We start from the raw sequence: 13,698 nt of genomic DNA on the forward strand, positions 1-13,698 counted from the left end.
AGGTACTGCAGTTTCTCCCGAAGCCCAGTTTCTAGAAATCGTAGTCCATACTCGCAGCATCACTTCCTGTGCTCCTTCTCATGGGCTCCTCAACTGCAACCTACCTTACGGCCGCTCCCTCCACTAAAACTGTCCCGGCAGAGGTTATCGATGACCCTGTAACTGACTTACCCGGTGGAAATTCTTAGCTCTCTTGTTACGAGACCCCTCCACGGCAGCTGAAGTGACTGACCACTCACGCCACCTTGATAACAATGTTCCCTGTGGTCCCCTTACTCCTCCACCGCCCTCAGAGCCCCTTGAGGGGAGATGGTCTAGGCACAGTGCCTGACATACAGAAGACAACCACCTATGAGCCCTGTAACTAACACAAGCCTCCACCGGGCAGAACCTTCCAACGAATTTGCCCAGGACCCTTAACTGCCCCCTGCCCACCCTGCCGCCCTCCCACCCCGGCTCACCCTCAATCCGCTCACAGAGCTTGTGCAGGCCCTGCAGGGGGCAGCCCTCACACAGCTGGGCCGTCGCCTTCGCTGTCTGCTGCACCGCGGCCACTGTGAAGGCCTGCTTCAGGGTCATCATGATCTCATCCACCTGATCGAAGAGAGGAGACTATAGTCAGCAAAAAGTCCATTTAAAATGAGCTGGGCAGACGGGACTTCCCTGGTGGCGCAGTGGTTAAGAATCCGCCTGCTAATGCAGGGGACACAGGTTCCAGCCCTGGTCCGGGAAGATCCCACATGCTGCGGAGCAACTAAGCCCGTGTGCCACGACTACTGAGTCTGAGCTCTAGAGCCTGTGAGCCACAACTACTCAGCCCGCGAGCCACATGTACTGAAGCCCACACGCCTAGATCCCGTGCTCCGCAACAAGAGAAGCCACCGCAATGAGAAAGCCTGCGCACCGCAAGGAAGAGTAGCCTCCGCTCACCGCAACTAGAGAAAGCCCGTGTGCAGCAACAAAGACCCAGCGCAGCCAAAAATAAATAAATAAATTTATTAAAAAAAAAAAAAAAAAAGAGCTGGGCAGAGATTTCAGGACTCTGTGGAAAGACTCAGTACTTTAAGATTCTTCTGGACTATTAGTCACAGGTTAATGGATAATAATCATAATACCTGCTAGGATTACACGTAGCCTAGAAACACTACAAATGCTCGAAGCTCTTCAAGGAGATAAGGTAAAAACTAGACGCAAATTAAATACTGAACGAAAACCAACTCTTCTGATCAAAAGTCCAAAATGACATTTGAAAAATGCTAAAGCAGACGGTGAAAGTGAGCAGGCCTTTAAGAACGATGAAAATTGAAAATGTACATCCAATTAAGTCTCGGGTATGTACTAGCTGGTTATCAAATAGTCACGAAAGAATAATTAAAGCCAAATAATATGTCAATGAGGCCATATGGCTTTGCTAAGTAAAGATATCAGTGAGGTTGAAATCCCTTGTAAAGGAGACTTTAAGGTGAGAACGGCCCCTTCTCACTTACCAGAGCTTCATTTGTGCACTGAAACACGTAACAGACGAAATGAAAGCCTCCACCTCCCGAAGACTCTCGGCAGATAAACCCAAAGTGGTCCACATGTCTAATACCCTGTTGAAGGCAGGGACAAGAACAAGGAATGAATGGTGAGTTGTATCCAGAAGAGGCACCACTGCCAGACATGCAACTGAAGATTCACACAGCACAATTTTAAAGGACACTATAAAAGTATTATTTTCTCAGATATTTTAAATGTCTAAAAACATCTCTCAAATATGAAGTTCTACTAAAATGTTACTCTGATTATCCCCACAATAAGAGAAGTAGGATCTGAAAACTGGAGTTTTTACTGCTCATTTTAGTAGAAAAAGGAAGTGGAGAAAAGCTGAAACAAAAAAATGAGAATTCTTCTTCGGTATCAAGGAATAAGCAGACGAGAGACTAATGTACAAACACATGTGCACACACACGCAAACACATGCAGGCACAAAGTTTAAAAGATTTAAAACATACGTACTACTAAAATAACAAATACGTAAATACTGAAGTAAACTGGTAGGAAGAATGAGTCAAAAATTATACACACAAAAGAATAGAGACTCTTTTAAACATAAGATATGAAGGCCTAAGTTCTACCATAGTTTCCTAAGAGCTCTTTTTAATAAATATTAATATGTACGCTTGTTTTGAAAGTATCAGCTAAGAGGCACCTTAATACAGATAAGACATCACCCATAAACATGAATATGCAGCGTCTCCTGAAAGCACCAGCAGGAAGAGACATGAGTGCTGATAGCTTGAAGGGCAGGTGATCATGTAAACTTGTAAACTGTACCCTTCAGGAAATAACTAAACTATCAGATGAAAAAGCAGATATTTAATACTAACATTACAATAGAAATAGCAGCAAATCAAGATAAAACATCTATGGAGAATCTCACTTTCAGGGCAAGTATTTCCCAATAAACGGGCAATCACTGACATACCCTGGCATCAATGTTCTCTAACACAAGTTCAGCATATGCTAGTGGTTACTCCTCAGGGGAATATGATTTGGAAAAAGTGGTTCCCTATTTGATCTTACTCAGGAACGTTCTTTATTTTCACCTTTTGGGGGAAAAAATTCCCTGCTGCATTCTTATGTAGATCACATTATAAATCAACAAACAATGAGACTTTCATTATATCTTATTAATTTTGAGAAAATGGAAGCAAGAAAATAAGTCAGACTTTTAAAAAGTAGCCAAACTATAACTCATATTTGCTAGGAAGATCCTGAGTAAAATTGGCATAGCTCATTATAATTGATAGATTCTCCAAAATCTCTCTATGAAACACACCCAGGAGATTTGCAAGCAAGAACTCAAGTAGATACTGTACTCTGAGGAAAACATCCTCAAAAGTAGTCACTATTTATTATATTTTAAGGACGAAGAAATAATAATCTTGGTACCCCAAAAGCTATGAATTTTTATAAAGTAAAAATAAGTATCTATTTAAAAATATTATCTGTGTGTGAATGTATATATAAATATGCACGCGCACACACACAGACACACACACACCTGGAAATCATGACCATGCAACATTACTACCAATGCCTGAAAAAAAAGAAAAGGAGACCTATTTCCTCCAGTAGGTTATGGTTGCTAAAAGCAAAATTCTTAATTTCAAAATTACATTTATAGTTTGCCTTAATACACAAAAGGAAATGCAAGATCACAAACCCAGTACTTAGAAAGCATACATCTTGTGACCGTAACCACTTCTGCTGAATGACAGTAAAGAATTCATTAAAAAATTAAATGGCAATTGAGCTGATAACCTGTCTCCATTTACCTGAGAGCAAAAGGATATCTCCTTAAAATTTTTCTCCAACGCTATTTTTTTGGTGTCAGGACTGATGAGGTAAACTTCAGATTGCCCAATCTTAAAAGACAAACAAAAAAAGAAACTAGCTTTTTGTGAACACTGAATTCAGATTTATATACGAACTTTCTCATTTCATAACCTATGAAAATAAAGACTCAATGGGTCAAGCTCCTATAGAATTCTGACCATCTCATGTAGAATATCACTTCAAGGCCACAATCTACCCTACAGATTTCGGGTAGCACAGACAACCATCGTTGTGTTCACCTACATCAGGCAGCAGTCTTGAGGTGAAAGGACCAAATACACAGAAGTTGGCAACTAAGCCTCAGGTTCCCACATCCCCCCTTTGTGAGGAAGAGACGTTTCTACATAAGTGAACCTCCCAGGAAACAGGAGCTTCTCTTTCAAGATTTCTAGAACACTTCCTAATGATTAGAAAAGTCTTCTTAAATTATTGTTAAAACAATCTACCATTTGTTGAATGCATACTGTGTTAGGTATTCACTACTGCTTACCTGACTTTCTAAAAAAGCTAGAGCGTTAGCACAAATTAACACTGTCTTACAGACCTGGGTCAGCATAACAGCTCTCCATCACAGCACGGGACTGTGCTGCAATAACCACACTGTTAACCGTGCAGCAGCCCTCCCTCACCCTGCTGCTCCCTGAACCCAGCTGGCCGCAACGAAACCTCTGCTCAGTGAAAATCACTTCCTCAAGAAAGTCTTCCCTGATTCCCCAGATGCCCTCACAGCATCCTTTACTTCTCCTTTACGGCATTTATCACAATTTTAGTGAGACAATTACCTGTACAATCAATTGTCAGTCTCTCATTGGAATCTAAATTCCACGTGGGCAGAGATCATGCCTGTCTTGTTCACTGCTGTATTTCTAACGTATTACACAGGACGCTGTATACAGCAGTCACATAATAAGTACTTGAAAATAAATGCACTGAGCAGCTTTCCCAATGACACCAAGAGGTTTTTTGCTTTGTTTTGTTTTTTTAAAATATATATCACACATTACAGCACCAGTCTGACTGCCAACGTAGCACTCTTTTCAGTATACTAGGTCAACCATGAAAAGAGGAAGGAATCGGTCCTCTGACACCCCATCTTGATCTTGAACCTGCATACATCCACACAGCCAGCTTCCTCACCCCTGGGCCATCCACTGCCCCGAATTCGGCATAGACGCAAGACATTACGTTTAAGCTCATGTTGCTCTCTCTAGAATGTCAGTCAGCCTTAGGCCAAAGAAGAGAGAGGAGGCCGAGGAACAATCCACTCCCTACATTGTCAGAGACCAGCTTGCTACTGGGCCAGCTGAGTCCCATTGGCTCAGACCCAGAGGACTCCCAGGGAGGGCAGCCTGACCAGAAGAGCCGAGATCAGCATGGAACCCAGGAGCGGCGACTGCCACGGACAGCTTCCCTGCCCATGCCTTTTCTGGCATTTGGCTGTCAGTTTACCAAACCGTTTCTGGAAAAAAGTGAGTAAGCAATTGGCTAAACTAATATCTCAGCTTGGGTATCGATTTCAAATATCATGTTATCCCCAAATCTAATTATCCAGATAACAAAGGGTAAGTATTTTACAAATTAGTAAAACTAGTAAAGAAGGGGTATTTTCCAAAAAGATTTTGTTGAAATACATGACTTGAAATTAATATCCATTTTTAAAATCTCCTTTGGGGGCCTCTTTTACGCATATTAACTCTTCTTTCCACATTGAAACGGTGTCTTCACAACCATGGGGGAGGGGGATAAAAATCATAGAGGATATAAGATAAGAGTCTCTTTATGTGACCCCCTGATGAATTCCAAAGGCTAAGAGGGACTAAATAAGGATTTTATCTCGAGAAAAGAATTATTCAGTATAAAAACATATGGATTCACACATAAATCCAAAAGAAATTCACAAAGAATCTTCGCTTGATAAAGCAGATTTTCTTTTAAACACACAGATCAGACTGGGGATGCGCATGAGGCTCTGATAATATTTTACCGTGAAGAGCATAGTTCGATTTTCCTCAATATCCGTCGGCTGCACAATACTGTGTCCACTAATCAGGTGGTTCTCGATGTCGTTTTCCTCAAAGGAGCTGAAAAAACTACTACTCCGCAGGCCTGCATCCTGAAACTCCTTCCTGAAAGCCAAGGAGCGCAGCCCGGGCTGGGAGAAGGACTTGCGCATCGGCCGCGGGCCCCGCTCCTGGTCCGCCGGCGGCTGCCGCGCAGCCCGGAGCTGATCCGAGGAGGAGAAGCCGCCGCCGCTCACGTGGCTGAAGCCCTCGATGCACTCGTCGATCAGGGCGGGCGGGGCCTTCCTGTGCGCCACCGCCACGCGGCCGCAGAACAGCACCTCGAACTTCTTGGCGAACGTGTCATCGAACTCGGAAGGGCAGCGGAGCTCCTCCTGGCGGGCGATCTTTCCGGCCTGCCGGATGGAGCTGATGATCTCAGGCACCTGCCAGGCAAGGAAGGAGTGTTATTTGGAACCCGCAGTGGTTGGCGCGCCCGGGGCCCGCATCCACAGGAGCCAACGCCATGCTCTCCCCTCCCCATCGGCACACGGCGTGTTCCATCGCACCGGCCTGAAGGAGGATCCCACTGGGAATCTGGGACCAGGAGAGGGAAATGCGCAACTTCACAGAGACAAGAAGGGGAAAAGTATTTACTAAGCACCTCTTCCACGCTGAGGCTATGCTAAAGGATTCATGTGCCCAACACCCTGCAAGCTTAAGTGAGGAGCTCTCAGCCACACAGCCACATGTGGCAAGTCAAACCCAGGCTGGTCCCCCCACTCGAAAGCCAAAGTTCTTCTCCGGGAAGCTGCCACCAAAACATTATGCAGTTATTCTAGATTTCATGGCAGTGCGTCTTGGCAGTGCATCAAGTCTTCCAAAATAAATGATGGGATGAGGAGAACAAGACTGTAATTATCTTGTACAACCTTTCTTCTAATCATAACATCATTATTTTCTCTAATGACAACTAACAATTTATTCCTCAGTCTTATATTCCCCGATAGTTGAACACTATTGACTACACAGCTAGGAGGTTTCAATCAAGGAGTAAGCAACCCATGACAGTATCATCATCAGGGCAACACACTGGGGCTTCTTTCCACTAAGCTTCTAAAAGCCTTTGATTCCTAATGTAAAGTCATGATCAAGAGAATGAACAAAAGGGTCTCGTGTGCTACTGTCGGCACTACTGCTACACCCTCTCATCATTAGCTTCTGACAAGATCCCTCAAAGAAGCCACAGACCGAGATGAGACCTCAACCGCATGAATAAGCATCTGTGCAATCATCCGGATGATGTACAGCCTCAGTACTAACACAAGACAGGCACAGATTCAATTTTCATAAGGAAGGGCCTAGTTTTTGTTATGCCCTAACACCCAAAGCCATTTTTTCCTTTTCTCTTTGTAAGAAAATCCAATTTAAGACCCAATACCCATAGGCCCAATGTCTTTTTAATGACATTATAGAGGGAAAAGAAAACCAAACCCCTTTTCAATTCAAGTCAAAGATCAATACATACAGTAAAGGGGGGTGGTTTTAGTGGATTTTAAAAAGCAAGCTTATATTCTGTGTTCATAACATAATCCCCAAAGACCCAACGACTCAAAAGACTTTTCTCTTTGTGATTTCGTATCAAGCACACCTTAAAGATAATCTCTGCCATAAAGATTAAGATATATCCTTTCAAGATATTTTATCGTACAAAAAGTCAGTTTTATCTTCAGAGATTTTTTGTTTTAAAAAATTAATTCCTGAAGCATAAGACCTAAATGACGCTAAGGAAGCCAGAATTTCAACATCAAGCAACCATGTGCACTGAGTATTTGCTTGAGCTGTAGCTTATTCCTCCACTGACAAATAATTACACATTCTGTGGAGGCCTAAAAATTGTTCATCAATATAAAAGACAGGACAGAGAGAAGAAAGTAGAAAGTCTAGATTTCATTCACACCTTTGCCAACCAGTCACTACAGGAACTTAGCAAAAACAGCCTGTTTTTCCTCTGGGGGAAAAAAAATGCTTACAAGATTTTTCAGGTAAAAGTTGTTTCTGTAAGGGTAAAGAATAATGACTTTTTCAAAAAAAAAAGAAAAACGATTTATGCAAGTAAAAACCTTGCCGCTTTTCTGAGCAAGTGGGTAAAATTATTTTATCAGGAGTCACGTGAATCTTCCTAATTATTAACCCCACTCTCTGAACAGAAAATTCAAAGCTTACTCAGTCTTTTGAGGCTTTTTTTTTAAACAATAACTGACATTTCTATATGCTGGGTCTTCCACTGCATCTGAAGAGAGTAATGAATGGTGTCTTTCATTACATATCAAAGGGGACAGAAAATGTGTGAAGTCATGTGAATTTATGGTGACTCAGTAATAAAAGGTACAAACACAAGTAAGACACAAAGTAGAGAACTTGCTTGTTCCCTCGCTTCACAGGGTCAGAGGAGGCTAAAGAGTACATCGTCCTTGGTCAGAGTTGAGCTGTGGTCGTTTGTCCTACCACCAATCTCTCCTATCCTTTGATTAGAACCTTCAAAAGACACGCTTTAGTCAAAGACAAGTGCCTCCCTCTCCCTGCTCTAGTGAGCTGTGTGAATATGGGTATCAAGGAGATAATTGGGGTTAAAAAAAATCTCAGGGATCCTGACAAGAATATAACAATTTCAGAATATTTGAAGGCATATTGCCAAACACAGTTTCAACAATAAATTATAAATAGTTAAAAATCTAATGTTTTTAAAACATTTCTGTAAGTCATTCAAGTATACTAGGAGACTAAATAAAAAGTGGGCTCCACATGTGCCTAAGTTTGTAAAACTTTGATAGTTTAGTTCCCTTAACCAGAACAGACCTGAGCACCGTTTTTTGAAAAATGAAGGCATATGACAAACCCACAGCTAACATCACACTCAACAGTGATAAGCTGAAAGCATTCACTCTAAGATCAGGAACAAGACAAGGATGTCCACTCTCGTCACTTTTATTCAACACAGTTTTGGAAGTCCTAGCCAAGCAATCAAAGAAAAAGAAATAAAAGAATCCAAATTGGAAAGGAAGAAGTAAAACTGTCAATATTTGCAGATGACATGACACTATACATAGAAAATCCTAAAGATGCCACCAGAAAACTACAAGAGCTCATCAATGAATTCGGTAATGTTTCAGGATACAAAATTAATACACTGGGGACTTCCCTGGTGGCGCAGTGGTTAAGAATCCGCCTGCCAATGCAGGGGACATGGGTTCGAGCCCTGGTCCGGGAAAATCCCACATGCTGCAGAGCAACTAAGCCCATGTGCCACAACTACTGAGCCCATGTGCCACAACTACTGAAGCCCATGCGCCTAGAGCCCATGCTCTGCAACAAGAGAAACCACCGCAATGAGAAGCCCGCACACCACAACCAAGGGTAGCCTCCGCTCACCGCAACTAGAGAAATCCCGCATGCAGCAACAAAGACCCAATGCAGCCAAAAATAAATTAATTAAAGAAAATTAATACACAGAAATCTGTTGCATTTCTATACAATAACAACAAATTATCAGAAACAGAAATTAAGGAAACAATCTCATTTACCATTGCATCAAAAAGAATAAAATACCTAGGAATAAACATACCTAAGGAGGCGAAAGACCTGTACTCCAAAAACTATTAAGATGCTGATGAAAGAAATTGAAGACAACACAGACAGATGGAAAGACATACCGTGTTTTTGGATTGGAAGAATCAATATTGTTAAAATGACTATACTACCCAAAGCAATCTACAGATTCAGTGCAATCCCTATCAAACTACCAATGGCATTTTTCACAGAACTAGAACAAATAATTTTAAAATGTATATGGAAACACAAATGACCCCGAATAGCCAAACAATCTTGAGAAAGAAGAACAGAGATGGAGGAATCATGCTCCCTGACTTCAGATTATATTACAAAGCTACAGTAATCAAAACAGTATGATTTTGTACTGACACAAAAACAGACATACAGATCAATAATAACAGGATAGAAAAACCAGAAATAAACCCATACACTTATGGTCAATTAATCTACAATATCTATGACAAAGGAGGCAAGAATATACAATGGAGAAAAGACAGTTTCTTCAATAAGTGGTGCTGGGAAAACTGGACAACTACATGTAAAAGAATGAAATCAGAACATTCTCTAACACATATACAAAAATAAACTCAGAATGGCTTAAAGGCCTAAATGTAAGAATGGATACTATAAAACTCCTAGAGGAAAACATAGGCAGAACACTCTTTGACATAAATTGAAGCAATATTTTTTTGGATCCATCTGCTAAAGGGAATAAAAGTGAAGACAAACAAATGGGACCTAATTAAACTTAAAAGCTTTTGCACAACAAAGGACACCACTGACAAAACAAAGACAATCTAGTAGATGGGAGAAAATATTTGCAAATGATATGACCAATAAGGGATTAATATCTAACATATATAAACAGCTCATACAACTTAACATCAAAAAAAAAAAACCCAATTTTAAAAATGGGCAGAAGAATAGACATTTTTCCAAAGAAGAAAGGCAGATGGCCAACAGGCACAGGAAAAGATGCTCAACATCACTAATCATCAGGGAAATACAAATCAAAACCACAATGATCTCACACCTGTAACAGAACAGCTATCATCAAAAAGAACACACATAACAAATGTTGGCAAGGATGTGGGGAAAAGCCAACCCTCATACACTGTTGGTGGGAATGTAAATTCGTGCAGCCACTGTGGAAAACAGTATGGAGGTTTCTCAAAAAGCTAAAAATAGAACTAGCATATGACCCAGCAATTCCACTACTGGGTATACATCTGAGAAAAACAAAAATGAATTTGAAAAGATACATGCACCCCAATGTTCACAGCAGCATTATTTACAATTGCCAAGACATGGAAAAAATCTAAGTGTCCATCAACACATGAATGGATAAAGAATAGGTGGTGTATATATATACAATGGAATACTACTCAGCCATAAAAAAGAATGAAAGTTTACCATCTGCAGCAACGTGGATGGATTTGGAGGGCATTATGTTAAGTGAAATAAGTCAGAGAAAATCACTTATATGTATATGATGTCACTTATATGTGAAGTCTAAAAAATACAACAAATTAGTGACTATAACAAGAAAGAAGCAGACTTACAGACATAGAGAACTAGTGGTTACCAGTGGGGAGAGTAGCAACATAAGGGTAGGGGAGCGGGAGGTACAAACTACTGGGTGTAAGATGGGCTCAAGGATGTACTGTAGAACACAGGGAATACAGTCAATATTTTGTAGTAACTGTAAGTGGAAAGTAACCTTCAAAAATTATATAAAAAAATTTTTTAAAAAGAAAAACGAAGGCATACTGTCCACTTGTGATGAAATCCTGAATTCTCTATTCTTTTTTTTTTTTATAAATTTATTTATTTTATTTTTGGCTGTGTTGGGTCTTCATTGCTGCACATGGGCTCTTCTCTGGTTGCGAGAGGGGGCTACTCTTCGTTGTGGTGCGCAGGCTTCTCACGGTGGTGGCTTCTCTTGTTGCGGAGCCCGGGCTCTAGGCGCGTAGGCTTCAGTAGTTGTGGCACACAGGCTCAGTAGTTGCAGTGCACGGGCTCTAGAGCACAGGCTCAGCAGTTGTGGCGCACAGGCTTAGCTGCTCTGCGGCATGTGGGATCTTCTGGACCAGCGATCGAACCCGTGTCCCCTGCATTGGCAGGCGGATTCTTAACCACTGCGCCACAGGGAAGCCCCTGAATTCTCTATTCTTTATAATTCTGTCCTAGACTCACCTACACTGTTGCTTGTTACGTAAGGGAACTGGGCCACTTACTTCATTTTATTTTCAAACGTTGTCCTTGGTATGACTGGATGCCAGAAGGTAGGGATTCAGAAGTGTGAGATGAACACAAGGTAGCCCTCTGCCTGGGAAGGGAGTGGGGCCTGGAGGGAAGTTTGGTTAGAACCCTTTACAGTAACAGAGATGGGGTTTGCTGGGAACCTGAACTAAGCAGCAAGCACTGAAGACAGAGAGAAAGGCTGCGTGAAAGATTCTGGAAGACAGACCCACAAGACTTGGTGATTACCCAGACAGGGACATTGAGGGTGTGGAAGACTGCACGGGACTCACAGGGCTCTGGCTTAGACTTCTTCAGTAGGGAATACAGAAGCAGCAGGCTTGAGGAGAGATTACAGTGAGCTCTGCTCCTGTCCATGCTGAGTACGACCAGGAGGACTTGAAAGTAAAGGCATCTAGTGGGCAGCTGGACAAGCCAGCCTGGAGTCCAAGAAAGGAGATCTAGACCGGACATCACCAGCACATGTACACAGACCGGAGGTGGCTGACGCCTTGAGAACAGAAAAAGGGAAAGTAAAGGAAGAGGGCAAAGATGAGATGTTCAGGATACACCAACATTTCAGGTATAAAGAAACTGAGGAATCACAGGCAGAGAAGCAGGAGCACAGGCAGGCAGGCAAGGATGATGACAGAGATGGCAAAGGAAACAAGCACTCCTTCCTCAAGGAAGGGAGAGGAGGGGGCTGAAAATAAACGAAGGGCTGAGACGGGTCTGCTGAAGTTGGCAGCTTACAGACAGACATACATAAAGTAAAGGGGGGATGCCCACAGTGACCGTCCAAAGTAAGCAAGCAACTGAAAAATGTCTCAAGGTGACACTTTAGTCTATGAGAACGTATACTTCAAGTTACAATATTTACTGCAAATATACAGACCCTTTCAGGGCAAATAGGCTGAGGTCAGTGGAGTTTATTCCCACGATATGATCTGGGTACTTTTAAAAAAATCTTTTTTTAGTTTAGTCACAGCAATAATATCTACGTCATTTCTGATTGCAGATAAGCAGATAAAGTAAATCAACTAACTGCAGCAAAAACAAGAATCTGAAAAGCATTTTGCTGAGATAAATTCCATGAGGGCTTGAGATTTGGTTTTCTTTCAATAACAGGAATCACAACAAAAATGTAAATTGAAATGAATCGCCAATAACGAAGAAACAGGCCCTCTTTTAGACATATAAAAATTTACTGAACTGCTCTTCTGTCAACCGATTTGAATTTATGCTAAAGGTCAATTTTAAAGCAAGTCTGCACTTATTTCACAGCCAAAACAAGTTTCTTTTGAATTCACATACTAACAAATACACAGTATAGTATGAAGTTTCTGTAGCAGGCTTGAGTGAATATTGTTGTATAAGTAGCCAGAAAATGATACTCTAAGAGAATTAGAAATATTCATTTCTGTAAATAAAGCCCTTATTTAAACCTGTGGGTCAAGTTTCTTTGTAAGGATTTGAGGATTTTAAAGGATTATAAACACACGGCAAGTGTAATTTTATTCACAAGGACTTAGGAAAGAGCTCCTGAAACAGTATTTAGAACAAAAAGCCATTTTACTGTACGTTTACACTTTTGTTTTTCTGCCAACTAGTAACAAATAAAATATTAAATGAATCTAAAGCAGCCCATATTTGCATTTAGAACTCCAGCATTTCATCCTGTTATTTAAGATTAAAGCATTCCAAAATTGCAAAAACATGGCAGGCCACACTGTGTTTTGTCCGTTAGATTAAATGTTCCTACACTGCAAGGAGTTAAAACAAGCACTTCGAACAGAAAATAATCATTCCACATAATTATTTTCCAGAAGGAACAGACTTGTGTTTTGTTTTTGTTGATGAGTGGTTATTTGTATTTGTTGGTCATAAACAAGGTAAATAGGGGAAGAAAACAAAATTAAACTGTCTCCTCACTCTATCTTACATGCCTTGAATTTCATACAAAACGCCTAAGAAAATACCTTCTAACTAGTGCTCCATACTTAAGTTATTTAAAGAGAATAAGACAGCTGTCTGATGCTCTCTATATAAGACATGCATGAGCATTCATATTACCCAACAACGGTCCAGGCTGTCAAGACTAGATTGGAAATAAAGATGTGAATACACCTCATACAGTGAATAAGACGAGATTCCTCCTGGCCTTAGTAGAGGTTCACAGTGCAGGGAGGAGGAGACACATCTGCATGTACAATTTCCAATGCGCGCTGGAGAAGGCTGGTCCCCAGGAGAGGTCTGTCGTGGCTCCTCAAAGGGAACCAATGCCTGCACTCCTGCTGTGCGCTTACAATTAGCCAAAGGGCAGATGAACGCATTACATCTTCCCAAAAGAAAGATCAAACGTGCTGTGAGCTGGCTGGGGAAGCGCCTGGCACGTCAGAAACGCTGATGACTGCTGGCCCCTAACGCAGGCCTCACACCCTCAGTCAGGACTGCCTCATCTTTC

General features: G+C 41.5%; 1 protein-coding gene across 9 annotated transcripts in view; it reads right to left on the reverse strand.

Annotated features, from left to right (window-relative positions):
• Positions 1-13,698, reverse strand: part of TBC1D1 (TBC1 domain family member 1) — a 216,874-nt gene that overhangs the window by 98,599 nt on the left and 104,577 nt on the right. For all 9 annotated transcript variants that reach the window (XM_082464150.1, XM_082464149.1, XM_082464151.1 and 6 more), the window contains 4 exons: positions 5,366-5,827; positions 3,321-3,410; positions 1,488-1,592; positions 462-594 (listed from right to left, as the gene is read on the reverse strand). In XM_082464150.1, coding sequence (XP_082320276.1) covers positions 462-594; positions 1,488-1,592; positions 3,321-3,410; positions 5,366-5,827 — 790 coding nt within the window. The remainder of the gene's footprint in view (positions 1-461; positions 595-1,487; positions 1,593-3,320; positions 3,411-5,365; positions 5,828-13,698) is intronic.

Source organism: Balaenoptera physalus, assembly GCF_965194825.1.
Source record: "Balaenoptera physalus genome assembly, chromosome: 5".
In the NCBI taxonomy this organism is placed as follows: domain Eukaryota; kingdom Metazoa; phylum Chordata; class Mammalia; order Artiodactyla; family Balaenopteridae; genus Balaenoptera; species Balaenoptera physalus.